Genomic DNA, 18039 nt, shown 5'->3' with positions numbered 1-18039 from the left:
AAATCTTTTTTCACTTTGGCTTACAATCTGCAAGAGCTCAGGTTGGGGAGATCCCCAGGTGTATTCACTGCTGGGTGACATTGACCTTTGTGTGTCCCTGAGCTTTATTCCTCCATGCTGTGGACCCCAATTTCTCACATGAGGCGAGAGGCAGGAGGCTTCACTCAGCTGAGGCGGGGAGTTCCAGGGGCTCTAGGGGGTTGGACCCATGAGGTCTGAGTCCCGGCCAAAGGAAAGTGAAAGGATACTCTGCCCATCGGGTATAAGCCCCAGTTCCTGTGTCAGCGAATAGGAATGGGCTGCCTGGGTTCAGGTCCTGGATCTGCCATTTACAAAGTGTGGGAGCTCGGATAGGTCATTTAGCTTCTTTGTGCCTCAGTTTCCTCATTTATAAAATGATAGATGGTAGTATGAATCTTATGAGATGGTTATGAAGATCAAAAGGGATACTGCATGTAAAGTACTTAGAACAGTGCATGGCTGAGTAACAGCTTGGTTTTTAAAAGGTTCACTTTTATTATTCACTCATCTATTCTGCAGGCATTCATTGAGTAGGTACCACGAGCTGCCATCATGCAGAGCTGCAGAGATACCAGATGATCACTACACTCTGTCCTTACGTAGCTCACCTCTAGGGGAAAAGGCAGCCCTCTCAAACAGGTTGCTGGGATCAGTGGGTGGAAGCCATGAGGGAGTTGTCTAAGGTATTTGGAAGCACTGGGAATGGAGACTTTATATAATATAGGACTTTTGGAAAGACAGGGTGAAACTAGGTCCCTCAGGAGGCCCCAAACTGGCCATAACAAGAGCAGGGTAACCCTCCCATAGCAGCTGGAGAAATTCACCAGGAATGAGTCTCCAACTTGCCCTGAGTGCTGTACCCTGTGTGATCCTTACTGCCAAGAGCTCCTGAGCAAGTGAGTGGGCAGTGCTGACCTGAACCTTTGCTTGCCCCCAGGGATGGAGAGAGGCTGGGTCAGAGTGAGAGAGTTTGGCTCCCTCTTGCAAAGTCAGGCTTCAACCTCTCCGTCCCCATTTCCCTAGGGATAAAAATGTCACCAATTGGTGTTCTCTGAGCCTTGCAGCAAGGGAAAGAGGAGGAAGGTATCAGAGAATTTGAAAAATATGAGCCTTTTCTGTTTTATTAAATAAACTCGCAGTCAGGCATGGTGGCTCACGCCTGTAATCCCAGAACTTGGGGAGGCCAAGGCGGGAGGATCACTTGAGGCCAGGAGTTTGAGGTTAGCCTGGGCAACATAGGGAGAACTAAGCACTACAAAAAAAAAATTAGCCAGGTGGAGTAGTGAGCATCTGTGTTCTCAGCTACTCAAGAGGCTGAGGTGGGAGGATCACTTGGGCCCGGGAGGTCAAGGCTGAGGTGAGCCATGATTGTGCCACTGCACTCCAGCTGGGCAACAGAGTGAGACCTTGTCTCAAAAAAAGAAAAAGAAATTTGGCACAGAATGACTGCGTTTCCCCTGGGAGGAGTGAGACCAGTTCCCTATTGCTATCCCCAGTGACAGGTGGCAGAGACAGGCTGAGGAAAGCCTCCACATGACCCGCTGGGTTCGGGAGGCCAACTTGGGCTCAAAGGTGGTTGAATTCTTCCCTCACAGGAGCCTCATGCATTTGGTAAAATCCCAGAGGAAATCTGGTGAAATGCCCACTGCATGAGTGAGTGGAAAGGGCTTGGGCCCTGGACTCCACCATTCATGGGTCACAATCCTGCCTCTTCCATCACCTCTCTGCAGGCAGGTTCCCCGCCTTTCTAGCCCCAGTTTCCTGCTCTGTTAAATATGGCAGCAGGGGCGGGTGCCGGGGTGTGGTGGCTCATGCCTGTAATCCCAACAGTTCAGGAGGCTGAGGCAGGAGGATTGCTTGAGCTCGGGAGTTTGAGACCAGCTGGGTAACATAGTGAGACTCTCCCTCTATATAAATAAAAAAAGAGGTATAAAAGATGGGGGGATAATAATTTCCATATCTTTTTCTGTGTGACCCTGGGAAACCAAATTCATCTCTCCAATGCCCATCTCTCACTTCCTCATCTAAAACCTGGGGATATATATTAACTGGAACTCTGCTAACTGAAAAAAAAAAAAAAAAAGCAGAAGCTATATTAGTTTCCTATTGCTGCTGTAACAAATCAGCACAAGCCTAGTGGCTTAAAACAACACGGATTTATTATCTGACAATTCTAGAGGTCAGAAATCCAAAAATCAAGGAATTGGCACGGCTGGTTCCTTCTAAAGACTCCAGAAGAGAATCTGTGTCCTTGCCTTTTCCACCTTCTAGAGGCCACCTGAGTTCCTTGGCTCCTGGTCCCTTCCTGCATTATCAAAGCCAAAAGTATAGCAGCTTCAAATCTCTCCCCCTCCCTCCCCCTCCCTCCCCCTCCCTCCCCCTCCCTCCCCCTCCCTCCCCCTCCCTCCCTCCCCCCTCCCCCTCCCCCTGCCTCTCCCCTCCCCTCCCTCCCGCTCCCTCCCCCTCCCCGTCCCTCCCCCTCTCCCTCCCCCCTCTCTCCCTCCCCCCTCTCTCCCTCCTCCTGCCCTCCCCCTCCCTCCCTCCCCCTCCCTCCCCCTCCCTCCCTCTCTCTCTCTCTCTCTCTGACCTCTGCTTCCATCATCAACTCTTTTCTCACTGAGTCTCCTACAGCCCTCTTATAAGGACCCTTGTGATCGAGGCCCACCCAGATATTTCAGGATAATCTCCCATCTAAGATCCTTAATCACATGTGTAAAGTCCCTTTGACCATGTAAGGTAACATACTCAGTTTTCAGACATGGACATCTTAGGGGTTTTTTTGGTGCCTCTCACGGAAACCAGCTTGAGTGAAGTTAGGCAGGCAGTGAAGAGACACTTATTAAAGTTTACCCAGCTGCTCACAGAATTTGCTTTGAGTGTTTGACACACAGTGGGACTTCAGTAAATAAATGTTTGTTGAGTGAAAGCATGAATGAACCAAAAATAAAAAGTAGGGAAAAAAAGAATGAATGAATATGAACCCAAGGTCAGAGACACAGACAGTTCTCAGGACCAAACAAGAGCAGGGACTGAAAAGCTGTAGGGACCCCTCACCCCTCCCTATGTCATTCTGCTCTGCTGTGTACACCAGCCCTGGGCTTCCTCCGTAGACAGCAGCCATCACCCCACTAGTCCTGGGGCAGATGTCAGATAGTTACCTTAGTGCTCCTGAGAATGGTAGATTTGGAGCCACAGAGTCAGTATCTGTCTGTCAGTCTCTTTTGCTCTATCTCCCACCTCTTCATACCAAATTTACATTAAAGGAACTCTGATTGGCCCAGGTTAGAACAAGTGTCCACTCTGGCCCAGTCAGCTGTGGAAGCGGGTGGTTCACCTGGTACAAACTGGCTGCTGTCGCCAGGCCATTGCTACAGCATTCTCTGTAGCCTGATAAGCCCTCCATGGGAGAGTGCAAGCATTCAGAGCATCCTGGCTCAGAAGAGCTTGGCAAAGGAGTCAGGTCTCCCACCCTTGTGCCCACTTTCATGCCTTCTTGTCCCCACTTTTTCTCACAGGCCACAGAGGAACGCTTGAAGAAGGAATCCAGCCACAGCCTCCAGATCCAACACCAGGCACACCGGCTGGAGCTCCAGGCCTTGGAGGAAAAGGCCAGGCAAGAGCTGCAGGAGGAGCGTGAGAGGATGCAGGCACAGCAGGCCCTGCTGCTAGGTATACACCCAATAGTGTACCGAGGAGGGCCTGGCCAACTGCAGGGTCTGCATGTAGAAACCAGAGACAAGCTGAGGGACAGGGCTCCAGGGTTCTCAGGCTCACAGGCCCCAGGGCTCCAGGGTTCTCAGGCTCACAGGCCCCAGGGCTCCAGGGTTCTCGGGCTCACAGGCCCCAGGGCTCCAGGGTTCTCGGGCTCACAGGCCCCAGGGCTCCAGGGTTCTCGGGCTCACAGGCCCCAGGGCTCCAGGAGTCTCGGTCTCACAGGCCAGGGCTCCAGGAGTCTCGGGCTCACAGGCCAGGGCTCCAGGGGTCTTAGGCACACAGGCCAGGGCTTCAGGGCTCTCGGATTCACAGGCAGGGCTCCAGGCTCTCGGATTCACAGGCCAGGGCTCCAGGCTCTCAGGCACACAGGCCAGGGCTCCAGGGTCTCGGACTCACAGGCCAGGGCTCCAGGAATCTCAGGCACACAGGTCAGGGACAATCCTGGCTCTGCCACCAACTAGCTGTGAAACCTGGGATGGCTTACTGTGAGCCTCATTTTCCTTCTGTATAAAATTGAATTATAATTGTCCCTACCTCATAGGCTCACTGTGTAGATTAAATGAGATATTAAATATAAAGGCCAGGTGTGGTGGCTCACGCCTGTAATCCCAGCACTTTGGGAGGCTGAGGCAGGTGGATCACAAGGTCAGGAGATAGAGACCATCCTGGCTAACACAGTGAAACCCTGTCTCTACTAAAAATACAAAAAATTAGCCGGGCGTGGTGGCGGGCACCTGTAGTCCCAGCTATTCGGGAGGCTGAGGCAGGAGAATGGTGTGAACCCAGGAGGCGGAGCTTGTAGTGAGCAGAGATGGTGCCACTGCACTCCAGCCTGGGCAACAGTGCGAGACTCAAAAAAAAAAAAAAAAAAAGATATTAAATATAAAGTGTCTAGCAAATAACAGGAGCCCAGTGCATGTAGATACTATCATCATCATTATTATTGCTTGTAACCCAGATCTCTGAGCCTTCATATGAGTTTCATGGCATTGCCTCAACCTCTCATTTCTGTTCTGAAGATTTTGGCAAATTGGAGGATCTTAGGCCTCCAGGCTCTGCTTCCTCTGCCTGCCCCCACATCATCCCCAGCACAAAACTCTGCCCCTTTTCAGTTGCCACAACAATAAAACCACTCACACAAAGCATCTTCGAAGTTAACAGAGGTAAAGATCTCTAGAGCCAAACTGCCTGGGTGTGAAGCCCAGCTCTAACATTCACTAGCTGTGTGACTTTGGGTAGGAATTTGCTTAACTGCTCTGTACCTCAGTCTCCCATCTATAAAATGAGGATAATAATAGCATTCACTTCACTGGGCTGTAATGACGATTACATGAGTAAATGCATGAGAAGTGCTTCGAATAGAGCCTGGTATGCAGTAAGTCTATCTAAGTGTTCCCTGTTATATTATGACTGAATATTTCTTTTTTTTTTTTTTTTTTTTTTGAGACAGAGTCTCGCTCTGTCGCCCAGGCTGGAATGCAGTGGCGCGATCTCAGCTCACTGCAAGCTCCGCCTCCCAGGTTCACACCATTCTCCTGCCTCAGCCTCCTGAGTAGCTGGGACTACAGGCACCTGCCACCACGCCCGGCTAATTTTTCTGTATTTTTAGTAGAGACGAGGTTTCACCGTGTTAGCCAGGATGGTCTCGATCTCCTGACCTTGTGATCCACCCACCTCAGCCTCCTAAAGTGCTGGGATTACAGGCGTGAGCCACCGTGCCCGGCCATGACTGAATATTTCAATGTTGTATGCCTGATTCTGGAAACCTCTCTCATTTTTGTAGATCATCCCTGTCCCTCATTTTCTCCTTTACTGTCATCTTTCTTACTCTTAAGAGCAAGACAAATAACCTCTCACCATTTCATGCTGAGCACGAAAGATCATGTTGGCTTTATTAAATATTTCTTCCAAACCTAGACAGGGCTCTCCTTAAGAGATTTCTGGGTGCTGAGTGAGGTGGCTCATGTCTGTAGTCTCAGCACTTTGGGAGGCCAAGGTGAGAGAGGATCACTTGAGGTCAGTAGTTCAAGACCAGCCTGGACAACATAGCAAGACCCCATCTCTTAAAAACTTAGGAAAAAAAGTAAAAAGAGAATTCTGGAGGACAGCATTTTCTTTACCTCCATAAGTGAGTTAGGTTCTACCTTGCTGCTTGGTTGAGTTCTCATTAGAAAGTGTGTCCCACTGACCGCCTGTTTCTGAGGAAGTGGTGTGAGGAGCAGGAAGGAAAGAGTTTCGTAAACTTCCCAGTTAGCAGCTACCCTGGAATGGAGGTGCCCACATGGGAAATGCTGAAGTTAGCAGCATGTAAAGATAGAACCCAGGCTGTGCCACATGGCTCAGGTCCAAGGCTCCCCATGTACAGGTCAGGCTGGACACCCTGGTGATTCCAACACCCAGCAGCAGCTGCCAGTGCAGATGTCCCTGCCACCCCTTCCCTGGCTTTTCTGATTCCCCAGCAGCCCCGTTCTTCCCCAAAGAAAAGAGAGATCCCTGGAAAGACCTTGGGGAAAGGCTGGGCTTCTCAGCACCACTCCCAAGAAGAAGGGGCTTTGTGGACTCTGTGATGACAACAAATCATACGCTTCAAGGGAAGGTGCAAGCACCTACAGTAATGGCAGGTTGATATGAGATATTCCTGATGCTGATTATTATTCTTCTAATATCTGTGTGAGACACAACTGACCTGCAATGCTATAGATCCCTGTGAGAGGGCAGGGAGGGTGGGTGTTCACTAGAGGGTTGGAACCTAGACTGGATGGATGGATGGATGGATGGATGGATGGATGGATGGATGGACAAGTGGATGGGGCTGTGGGTGGATGGGTGGATGGACAGAAAGATGAGTGGATGGATGGATGGATGGATGGACAGACGGACAGATGGAGATGTGTGGATGGGCAGATGGGTGGGCAGACCAATGGGTGGACACACAGATGGATGGATGGATGATTGGGTGGGCAACCGATGGGTGGATCGGTAGTTGAATGGATGGACAGATGGGTAGACAGACAGATAGGTAGATGAATGGATGGATGGATGGATGGACAGGTGGAGGGATGGACAGGTGGAGGGATGGACCGGTGGATAGAAGGATGGATAGGTAGATGGATAGACGAATGGTGGGAAGGTATGAGAGAAGGAGAAGGGTAAAGAATGAATACCCTATAATTTATGATTTGGTAAAGAGTTTTATTGCATATATCTTGTGATAATAGTTTTCAAAAAAAATGGGGTTGTGTTTGGATTTTTTTTAAGAAAATAAGCTATAGAAATCACTTTATCAAAATTCTGCTGGAAAGATTACCAAGTAAATTTTTCTTTTCTTTTTTTTTTTTTTTTTTTGAGATGGAGTCTCGCTTTGTCACCCAAGCTGGAGTGCAGTGGCGTGATCTCAGCTCACTGCAAGCCCCACCACCTGGGTTCACACCATTCTCCTGCCTCAGCCTCCCAAGTAGCTGGAACTACAGGCACCTGCCACCACGCCCGGCTAATTTTTTGTATTTTTAGTAGAGATGGGGTTTCACCATGTTAGCCAGTATGGTCTCGATCTCCTGACCTCGTGATCCACCGCGTCGGCCTCCCAAAGTGCTGGGATTACAGGCATGAGCCACCACGCCTGGCCAATTTTTCGTCTTAATACCATCCAAATACACTATGCTTTTACATGTGTTTAATATAGTTAACCTTTGAGGGAAGGTTAGTAAGCTTATAGGAAAGCTTTTATAACTAACACACTTTTATCACCTCATCCATTTTCACTCTAAAGATCATTTATTTTACAAATACATGTTGAGCACTTGCTCTGTACTAAAACCTGTGCTAGGTGTTATGGAATGATCAGAACAATGTTTCAAAGGTTATTTTCAATAACTACAGAGTCTCAAAAGCTCATTACAGAAAAGTGAAGTATCAAATTTACAAGCACTTAAACAGTATCTTTTATAAAAGGAATATCTCACTAAATAGCATCTGCTCTATCAGAAAATATTCATTTTGAAATAATTGTTTCAATCATGCTGGGAAGTGTCTAGTGTACTAGAAATCAGTCTCCATCCTCAGAGGGGAAGCTCGAGTTTCTGGCCTTACTCTCCCCTGAGTTTAAGAGAACGTACACATTTCTCCTGGATGATTCCATTTTAGTGCCTATCCTGCTGGGATGACATGCCATCTCCTGCCTCCATGATCCAACCAAGACCCCACACCAGTGGAAAGAAGAACCTGTGAACATTTTTGTCTTAAGAGTTGACATTGGCCGGGTACTGTGGCTCACGCCTATAATCCCAGCACTTTGGGAGGCTAATGTGGGTGGATCACTGAGGTCAGGAGTTTGAGACCAGCCTGGCCAAAATGGAGAAACCGCATCTCTACTAAAAAAAAAAAATACAAAAATTAGCCAGGTGTGGTGGTGCGTGCCTGGTCCCAGCTACTCCGGAGGCTGAGGCAGGAGAATCACTTGAACCCGGGAGGTGGAAGCTGCAGTGAGCCGAGATTGTGTCACTGCACTCCAGCCTGGGAAACAAACCGAAACTCCATCTCAAAAAAAAAATAAAAGAGAGTTGACATAAATTTCAAAATTTCCAACTTGAGACCATCACCCCCAGAAGAGGCCTTTCACTCATTTGATAATTGCCTGTTCTTTGCCTGGCCTTCTAACTTGATGCTGAGGCCAAGCATTGTCACAGGTTTGGCCCTGGGCTCAGGCCATGCTGCCCTCACCTGCCACCCATCCTAACCAACCAGTAGAGGGCAAGCAGGGGGTTCAGAGTGAAGAACCACTTGAAATTTTGCATCCCAACTCCACCATTTAATAGCTGTGTGGCTTTGGGCATTGTGTTCACCCTCTTTGATGCTCAGGTCCCTCATCCTAAAATGGAGCAGGGGTGGGGAGGGGGGCATAATTCATACCAGAAAAGATGGTGGTGGGACTTAAATGAGAACAGTTTTCACACATGGCCCTGTTGTTACTGTTATCTTGGAAAAGGTTTGGGGAACTCAACCCACCACAAGCCTTCAGCAGCCACCCACATCATCCACCCCCGCCCCAGAGACTGTTGTCCCCACGACACAGGCTTCAGCCTAGACCCAGTGCCTAACTCACTACTGCTCTTCCTTTTCCAGAGTCGCTCAGACAGGAGCTGTCAGAGCAGCAAGCTGCCTGTTCTGGGCACCAGAAGGACTTGGAGGCACTGCAGGCCGAGCTGAGGGCTCTGGGCAGACAGGAAGCCAGCAGCCAGTGTCCAGGAGACAGCAAGGATCACATAATCGCCACAGAGGTCAGCTCCCCTGCCCTTGCACCAGCCATACCCCTCCCAGAACAGCATCAGGGCCGCAGTAAGAAGCCCCATAAAGGATGGGCTCTGAGGCTGGGAGTGCAGTGGCTCACACTTGGAATCTAGCACTTTGGGAGGCCAAAGCCAGAGGACTACTTGAGGCCAGGATTTCAAGACCAGCCAGGGCAACATAGCAAGACTATATCTCTACAAAAAAATTGAAAATTAGCTGGGCGTGGTGGCATATGCCTGTAATCCTGGCTCGGGAGTCTGAGGCAGGAGGATCACTTGAGCCCAGGAGTTCCAGGCTGTAGTGAGCTATGATTGTGCCACCGTACTCCAGCCTGGGCAACATAGCAAGACCCTGTCTCAAAAAAAAAAAAAAAAAAAAAGGATGGGCTCTGGGTACTCGGTCATTCCCCTCCCCCCTGCCCGAAGTGGGGAAGACCCTTCTCCACAGGGCTGTGGGATACTTGGTGGGCCTGCAGGGTCTTTGAAAAGAAAAAAAAAAAAGGTTTTAAGTGCTGTATGTTATTTATAATTCAGACGCAATGGTATCTCAGGATGTTGGGGCTACATAGGCCCTCAATGCAGCTGGTCTGGGCTACTCCTCTGGATCTGCAGAACATTTTGAATTTCTCAGAACATTTTACCAGATAGGCTCCATCTAGACCTTGCTGTTCCCCTAAGTGGAGCAGCTTTGTTGTCACCCAGGCTCAGTGCCGACTTTCTTTCCTCTTCTTGCTCAGACTTTGCCCATCAGCCCCTTCCCTGCACATCCATCATTCCTGGTCTAGCTGGGTGGCAGTCACCTCCTAGCAGCCCAGCCCTCTCTCCCTCCAGTCCATAATGTACAGCTTCAGCTATTCTCCCAAAGCCCAACATCACTTTTCTTTATTTTTTTTATTATTATAAGTTCTAGGGTACATGTGCACAACGTGCAGGCTTGTTACATATGTGTACATGTGCCATGTTGGTGTGCTGCACCCATTAACTCGTCATTTACATTAGGTATATCTCCTAATGCTACCCCTCCCCCCTACCCCCACCCCACAACAGGCTCCGGTGTGTGATGTCACCCTTCCTGTGTCCAAGTGTTCTCATTGTTCAATTCCCACCTGTGAGTGAGAACATGTGGTGTTTGGTTTTGTCCTTGTGATATTTTGCTGAGAATGATGGTTTCCAGCTTCATCCATGTCCCTGCAAAGGACATGAACTCATTCTTTTTTATGGCTGCATAGTATTCCATGGTGTATATGTGCCACATTTTCTTAATCCAGTCTATCATTGTTGGACGTTTGGGTTGGTTCCAGGTCTTTGCTATTGTGAATAGTGTTGCAGTAAACATACGTGTGCATGTGTCTTTATAGCAGCATGATTTATAATCTTTTGGGTATATACCCAGTAATGGGATGGCTGGGTCAAATGGTATTTATAGTTCTAGATCCTTGAGGAATCACCACACTGTCTTCCACAATGGTTGAACCAGTTTAGAGTCTCACCAACAGTGTAAAAGTGTTCCTGTTTCTCCACATCCTCTCCAGCACCTGTTGTTTCCTGACTTTTTAATGATTGCCATTCTAACTGGTGTGAGATGGTATCTCATTGTGGTTTTGATTTGCATTTCTCTGAAGGCCAGTGATGATGAACATTTTTTCATGTGTCTGTTGGCTGCATAAATGTCTTCTTTTGAGAAGTGTTTGTTCATATCCTTCACCCACTTGTTGAAGGGGTTGCTTGTTTTTTTCTTGTAAATTTGTTGGAGTTCTTTGTAGATTCTGGATATTAGCCCTTTGTCAGATGAGTAGACTGCAAAAATTTTCTCCCATTCTGTAGGTTGCCTGTTCACTCTGATGGTAGTTTCTTTTGCTGTGCAGAAGCTCTTTAGTTTAATTAGATCCCATTTGTCAATTTTGGCTTTTGTTGCCATTGCTTTTGGTGTTTTAGACATGAAGTCCTTGCCCATGCCTATGTCCTGAATGGTATTGCCTAGGTTTTCTTCTAGGGTTTTTATGGTTTTAGGTCTAACATTTAAGTCTTTAATCCATCTTGAATTAATTTTTGTATAAGGTATAAGGAAGGGATCCAGTTTCATCTTTCTTTATATGGCTAGACAGTTTTCCCAGCACCATTTGTTAAATAGGGAATCCTTTCCCCATTGCTTGTTTTTGTCAGGTTTGTCAAAGATAAGATAGTTGTAGATGTGTGGTATTATTTCTGAGGGCTCTGTTCTGTTCCATTGGTCTATATCTCTGTTTTGGTACCAGTACCATGCTGTTTTGGTTACTGTGGGCTTGTAGTATAGTTTGAAGTCAGGTAGCATGATGCCTCCAGCTTTGTTCTTTTGGCTTAGGATTGACTTGGCAATGCGGGCTCTTTTTTGGTTCCATATGAACTTTAAAGTAGTTTTTTCCAATTCTGTGAAGAAAGTCATTGGTAGCTTGATGGGGATGGCATTGAATCTGTAAATTACCTTGGGCAGTATAGCCATTTTCACAATATTGATTCTTCCTATCCATGAGCATGGAATGTTCTTCCATTTGTTTGTATCCTCTTTTATTTTGTTGAGCAGTGGTTTCTAGTTCTCCTTGAAGAGGTCCTACACATCCCTTGTAAGTTGGATTCCTAGGTATTTTATTCTCTTTGAAGCAATTGTGAATGGGAATTCACTCATGATTTGGCTCTCTGTTTGTCTGTTATTGGTGTATAAGAATGCTTGTGATTTTTGCACATTGATTTTGTATCCTGAGACTTTGCTGAAGTTGCTTATCAGCTTAAGGAGATTTTGGACTGAGACAGTGGGGTCTTCTAGAAATACAATCATGTCATCTGCAAACAGGGACAATTTGACTTCCCCTTTTCCTAATTGAATACCCTTTATTTCATTCTCCTGCCTGATTACCATGGCCAGAACTTCCAATACTATGTTGAATAGGAGTGGTGAGAGAGGGCATCCCTGTCTTGTGCCAGTTTTCAAAGGGAATGCTTCCAGTTTTTGCCCATTCAGTATGATATTGGCTGTGGGTTTGTCATAAATAGCTCTTATTATTTTGAGATACGTCCCATCAATACCTAATTTATTGAGAGTTTTTAGCATGAAGGGCTGTTGAATTTTGTCAAAGGCCTTTTCTGCATCTATTGAGATAATCACGTGGTTTTTGTCATTGGTTCTGTTTATATGCTGGATTATGTTTATTGATTTGCGTATGTAGAACCAGCCTTGCATCCCAGGGATGAAGACCACTTGATCGTGGTGAATAAGCTTTTTGATGTGCTGCTGGATTTGGTTTGCCAGTATTTTATTGAGGATTTTTACATCGATGTTCATCAGGGATATTGGTCTAAAATTCTCTTTTTTTTGTTGTGTCTCTGCCAGGCTTTGGTATTAGGATGACCGGCATCACTTTTCATAAAGCCTTTGGTGGTTCCCACAGGAGAAAGCTCCAAATGCTTCAACTTGGCATTGAAAAGCTTCCACCACTGACTATGACCTGTATGTCCTGCCATATTCCCTGTGGCTCATAAACCTGGCATCTGCACCCTCCCTTTGGCCTTCGCCTGTGCCACTCCTCCTGCCTGAGATGCTGCCCAGCATATCTCATGCTGGGGGCCTTCCCTGGCACACAGTGGCCCCCTCTGGCTCTGAGATCCTGGAGCACTTGCTGTCAAGACACTCAGCTGGCTCTAGGATCTACCGCCCGGTCCTGTTGGGGACATGCCATTTCATAGATGTCCTTGTTGCCTAGACTGGATCAGGAGTCTTTTGAGGATAACCCGTCTGTTCTGCCACATCGCCTCCCCACCCCCACTCCCAGCCCTCAGCAGGGTCTCCACCAGTGCCTGTGGGTGGTGAGGATTCATTGGTGGCCAGTCCTGCTGAAGGTCCAGGGGACATGGGAATCATGTGTGCCAGATTTAGCTGTTGCTGAGCATAGGAAGGCGATTTCTGTGTTTATGTGAAAAATATTAACAAATGATGGATCACAGGTTAGCCCAGTGGTTAGGTCTAGCAGAGGGAAGACAGAACGTGTTCCATTAAGTGTTTAGATGGGTGGGAGACACTGGTACCAATGGGAGGGGACGGGAAATGTGAGATGGAGACAGCTGGGGACTGGGCCATGGAGGGAGTCAGTGTTCACCTGAGGGCTCTGGATAGAAGCCAAGGAGCACTGAGTACATGAGCCAATACCTGGCCACCCATGCACCAGCCCTCACCTTTGCCCCATAGGAGGGAAGCCCTGAACCCTCTAGAAGGAAAATGTGGTGTCAGGTGATACCCCACACAGAGAGCAGATGCAGGGGTGTCAGCAAAGAGGAAGAGCCCAGGCAGCAGGAGTCGGAAAGGGGAGGGGACACAATGCCAGGCTGCAGGCCCAAGCTGGCCACCGCTGAGCTAGGTGGAGTCTGTCCTACTGGGATCTAATTCTCATCTCTCCCACCCAGAGACCCAAGAGGGGAATGCATTTTTCCATCTGTTTCTGTCCTCCATTGGTCAAGGATTGTCCCCACAGAGCAGTAATCCCCCTGCTCTTGCTCTTCCAGGCTATGCATGTGAGAGTGCCAAGTGGGTGCCCACGGGCATCCCACACCATGCCAACCCCAGGGCAGGAAGGCAGAGACATGGGGCCTGGGCCACAGATTCTCCCCGTGCACAGCTGTGCAATTACTGTGTGCAGTGAACTGATACATGCACAAGTGGTCGGGCATGTTTGAGTGAATTTGAAGACTGGAACATTCACTAATCACAGATTAAATCTGACTCCATCTGCTGTTGGACAGCAATCTTTGTGTTTCTACCTAACTATTGACACTCTAGCACAATTTTGTTTAGCAAGCATTCACGTGGCACCTATAGAATACACTAGGCTAGGTGCTACAGGGTTGGAAAGATGAAGAGAGGAATAGCTCCCAGTCTAGCCAAGGAAACCAGCATGGACACATATTCTCTTCAGTGTCACCCCTTAGAGCCAGAGTTAGCAAGATTTGGTGGTATTAGAGAAAGCTTATCAGTTCCCCGAGAGGTAGGGAAGACTTCACTGAGGCAGTGTCACTTCACTGAACACTTAACTTCACGGAGGGAAGACTTCACTGAGGCAGGCATGGAGGGCACCCCAGCAGGTGGAGTGTGGAGTTTGGTTGGTGTTCATTTGGATGCAAGCCCCATTCTTGGCTCAGCAGTTTTATTAAACTCTAAGGGCCAGATTTGGCCAACTCCCAAAGCAGGAAATTTTTAAGAGACTAGATGGGAGTCCCTGCAGGGGACCCAGGAGCCTGCCTCAGGCTCCAGCCTGGGCGGGGCGCCAGTGGGTCTCCATCTCGCCGCAGCACATCTCTGGCCCTTTCTGCCTTGTCCGCCCCTGCGCCTCCTGAAAACACCTCTCCTGGTTGCCTTCCTCAGGAGTGGGGCGGCCCGGGCCAGGCCTGCTCCCCACCGGGCGCTGCTGGGCAGGGTTCCGGCGAGGGATGCGGGCTCTGGGAGGAGAACGCGCAGCTCCAGGACGCGGTGCGGCGGCTGCGCGCGGAGGTGGAGCAGCATCAGCAGGAGGCGCAGAAGCTCCGCGACCAGCGCAGGTGGGTGACCCGGCACCCCACCCCCCACCCCCCCGCCACCCTCCTTCCCTCCCCCTACTGCGGCTCGCTGAGCCTGAGACCTGAAATGGGTCACTGCCTCGGCATCCTGCCCCACAAGACACTAGACACTTAATGCGCCAACATTTCACAGATGTTAACTCCTCTGACCCATGAAAAGTCCCAGAGCTCCAGAAATTCTATATCTCAAAACCGCAGAGGAAGTGCCTTGAAATAAAAGAGGGAGTCTGGCTGGGCACGGTGGCTCACGCCTGTAATCCCAGCACTTTGGTTTGCAGAGGCGGGCGGATCACGAGGTCAGGAATTCCAGACCAGCCTGGACAATATGGTGAAACCCTGTCTCCACTAAAAATACAAAAAAAAAAAAAAAAAAAAGGCCGGGCGTGGTGGTGTGTGCCTGTAATCCCAGTTATTCCGGAGGCTGAGGCAGGAAAATCGCATGAACTCGGGAGGAGGAGGTTGCAGTGAGCCGAGATCGCGCCATTGCACTCCCTCCTGGGCGACAATGCAAGACTCCGTCTCAAAAAAAAAAAAAAAAAAAGAGGGAGTCCTGTTTGTTTCCCTGCAAATCAGGGCATTTATGAGCTGAGAACTGGACCAAAAGTGTCATCAAATCCAACCTTACGGAGACAGTGTGGTGGAATAGTTCAGACCATGCAGTGTCTTCTTAACTAGCTGTGCGCTCTTAATTAGCTGTGTGAGGTTGGGTGAGTTAGCTGACCTCTCCCAGACCAAGTCCTCTGTAAAATGGGGATAAGATTCCAGCCTCGGCTGGCATGGTAGCTGACGCCTGTAATACCAGTACTTTGGGAGGCCGAGGCAGGCAGATCACCTGAGGTCAGGAGTTCAAGACCAGCCTGGGCAACATAGTGAAACCCCCTCTCTACTAAAAATAGAAAAATTAGCCAAGCGTGGTGGTGCATGCCTGTAGTCCCGGCTACTCGGGAGGTTGGGGAGGGGGGATTGCTTGAGCCTGGGAGGTGGAGGTTGCAGTGAGTTGAGATCCGGCCACTGCACTTCAGCCTGGGCGGCAGAGCCACAATCTCTCAAAAAACAAAACAAACAAAACAAAAAACCTGGCCTATCAGGGCTGTTGTAGAGTGCAGTGGAATGTGTGCAGGAGGCTTGGCATGTCCCTAGCATGAATGAAACGCTTGGTTAATTGTAGAAGTGAAAAACCTATCATCAATCCTGAACTCAAGAGCCTTTTTTCCTCTTGTTGGAAAGCTTTTAATACAAATTCAATTTCTTTAAAGACATAGGATATTTCATATTATCTATTTCTTAAGTGAGCTTTAGCAGTATCTTTCAAAGAATTCATCTATTTCATCTAAGTTTTTGAATGTCCTAATGCCAATCATAAAATTGCTCATAATTTTGTCATTTTAATGTCTGGAGGATTCCTTTTTTCTTAATATTTGTCAGCTGTGCACATTGAACCCTGCTGTGTTGGCCCAAAATTGCTCTGAGCCTTGACTGTACTTGTTCATTTAATTTTTTTTCTTTTCTTTTTTTTTCTTTGAGACAGCGTCTCGCTCTTTTGCCCAGACTGGAGCGCAGTGGTGCGATCTCGGCTCACTGCAACCTCCACCTCCTGGGTTCAAGTGATTCTTCTGCCTCAGCCTCCTGAGTAGCTGGGATTACAGGCGGGCACCACCACGCCCAGCTAATTTTTTTTTGTATTTTTAGTAGAGACGGGGTTTCACCATGTTGGTCAGGCTGGTCTCGAACTCCTGTCCTCGTGATTCTCCCGCCTCGGCCTCCCAGAGTGCTGGGATTACAGGCGTGAGCCACCGCACCCAGCCCAATTTAATTTTCATAACCACTTCTTTTGATAAAGGTGTGAGGGATAAAGATTCAGGGAGTGGCCAGGCGTGGTGGCTCATGCCTGTAATCCCAGCACTTTGGGAGGCTGAGGTGTGTGGATCACCCGAGGTCAGGAGTTCAAGACTAGCCTGGCCAACATGGTGAAACCCCCTCCGTCTTTACTAAAAATACAAAAAATTGGCTGGGCCTGGTGGTGGGCGCCTGTAATCCCAACCACTTGGGAGGCTGAGGCAGGAGAACTGCTTGAACCCGAGAGGCGAAGGTTGCAGTGAGCCAAGATCGTGCCATTGCACTCCACCCTGAGCAACAAGAGCAAGACTCCGTCTCAAAAAAAAAAAAAAAAAAAAAAAGTTCAAGGAGGCTTTCCACTGCACTGTAGTTGTTAGGGAAGACCTGGTCTCCCAGGTCTCAGAGTCCCAGCGTTCAGGCCATACTGATAGAGAATCTCAGCCTCCCGCCTCCCCACCTGCCCCAAGTGAAGAGTGTGTTTTCTGGGGCTCCCCTGCAGGGCTGCTCTCCATCGCTTCCACCTGAAGTCTGTCCCCATGCTCAGGTTTCTCCTTCTGAGATGGGAGGGTGCTGAGAAAGGGTCCCATAGTGGGGGTTTGTCCTGGACCCCACAACTCAGAGACTTCAGCTCTTCTTCCCACAGGTGTCCTCAGATCACAATTTCTCCCCACCCAGATCTCCCAAACTGGGCAGCGACGAGGGAAATAAACTCCAGAGCCCAAGGGGTGCCGTCCCCGGAGCTGGGCAAGCCTGGCTGTGCTTTCATCCACCACAGGTTGCTGGAGGAGACTCAGCAAGCCCAGCGGGCCAGGGAGGTAGAGACACTCCACCAGGAACACCGGAAGGAGATGCAGGCCATGGTGGCAGATTTCAGTAGTGCCCAGGCCCAGCTCCAGGCCCGGCTGGCTGCCCTGGAATCCGAGTAAGTGAGGCCTCGGGCCCCAGGGAGGGTCTTGCAACTGTACCATTCAGTAGGGTGGCCAACTCACCTCAGTGACCCTGGGATTTCCTGGTTTTCAAATTCAAAGTCCTGGGTTCTGGCCAGGCACAGTGGCTCATGCCTGGAATCCCAGCACTTTGGGAGGCTGAGGCAGGTGGATCACTTGAGCTCAGGAGTTGGAGACCAGCCTGGCCAACATGGTGAAATCCCATCTCTACTGAAAATACAAAATTAGCCAGGTGTGGTGGCACACGCCTGTAATCTCAGCTACTCTGGAGGCTGAGGCAGGAGGATCACTTGAACCCAGGAGGCAGAGCTTTCAGTGAACGGAGATCAGGCCCCTGCACTCCAGCTTCAGCAACAGAACAAGTTCAGGGCGGGGGGTGGGGGGTGTGGTGGGGGGAACTAGCCAGTGGCTCATCAGTCTCCCTTCATTTTATGAGGCTATGTTCCCCTTTTCTGCAGGGCAGTGGGAATCTGTGAGGATGAGCATTGGTTTAACCCTCACACTTGGAAGAAATCAGAAGGATCAGGGCTGCTAAATCAGAATTGTTATTCCCACTGGTCCCTCATGCATACATATTGCATTTATTCATTCAACAAATATTTGTTAAGGACCCATTGTATGCCCAGCACTGCTTTAGGCTCTGGAGTTATAGCAGGGAA

General features: G+C 48.9%; 1 protein-coding gene across 3 annotated transcripts in view; it reads left to right on the top strand.

Moving 5' to 3' along the window:
- Positions 1–18039, top strand: part of FAM184B (family with sequence similarity 184 member B) — a 151003-nt gene that overhangs the window by 121396 nt on the left and 11568 nt on the right. For all 3 annotated transcript variants that reach the window (XM_054485848.2, XM_054485847.2, XM_063663551.1), the window contains exons 11-14: positions 3537–3690; positions 8857–9011; positions 14407–14579; positions 17209–17355. In XM_054485848.2, coding sequence (XP_054341823.1) covers positions 3537–3690; positions 8857–9011; positions 14407–14579; positions 17209–17355 — 629 coding nt within the window. The remainder of the gene's footprint in view (positions 1–3536; positions 3691–8856; positions 9012–14406; positions 14580–17208; positions 17356–18039) is intronic.

The sequence above is a fragment of the Pongo pygmaeus genome, chromosome 3 (genome assembly GCF_028885625.2).
Source record: "Pongo pygmaeus isolate AG05252 chromosome 3, NHGRI_mPonPyg2-v2.0_pri, whole genome shotgun sequence".
NCBI classification, from domain to species: Eukaryota; Metazoa; Chordata; class Mammalia; order Primates; family Hominidae; genus Pongo; species Pongo pygmaeus.
This window is presented reverse-complemented; position numbering and strand designations above follow the sequence as displayed.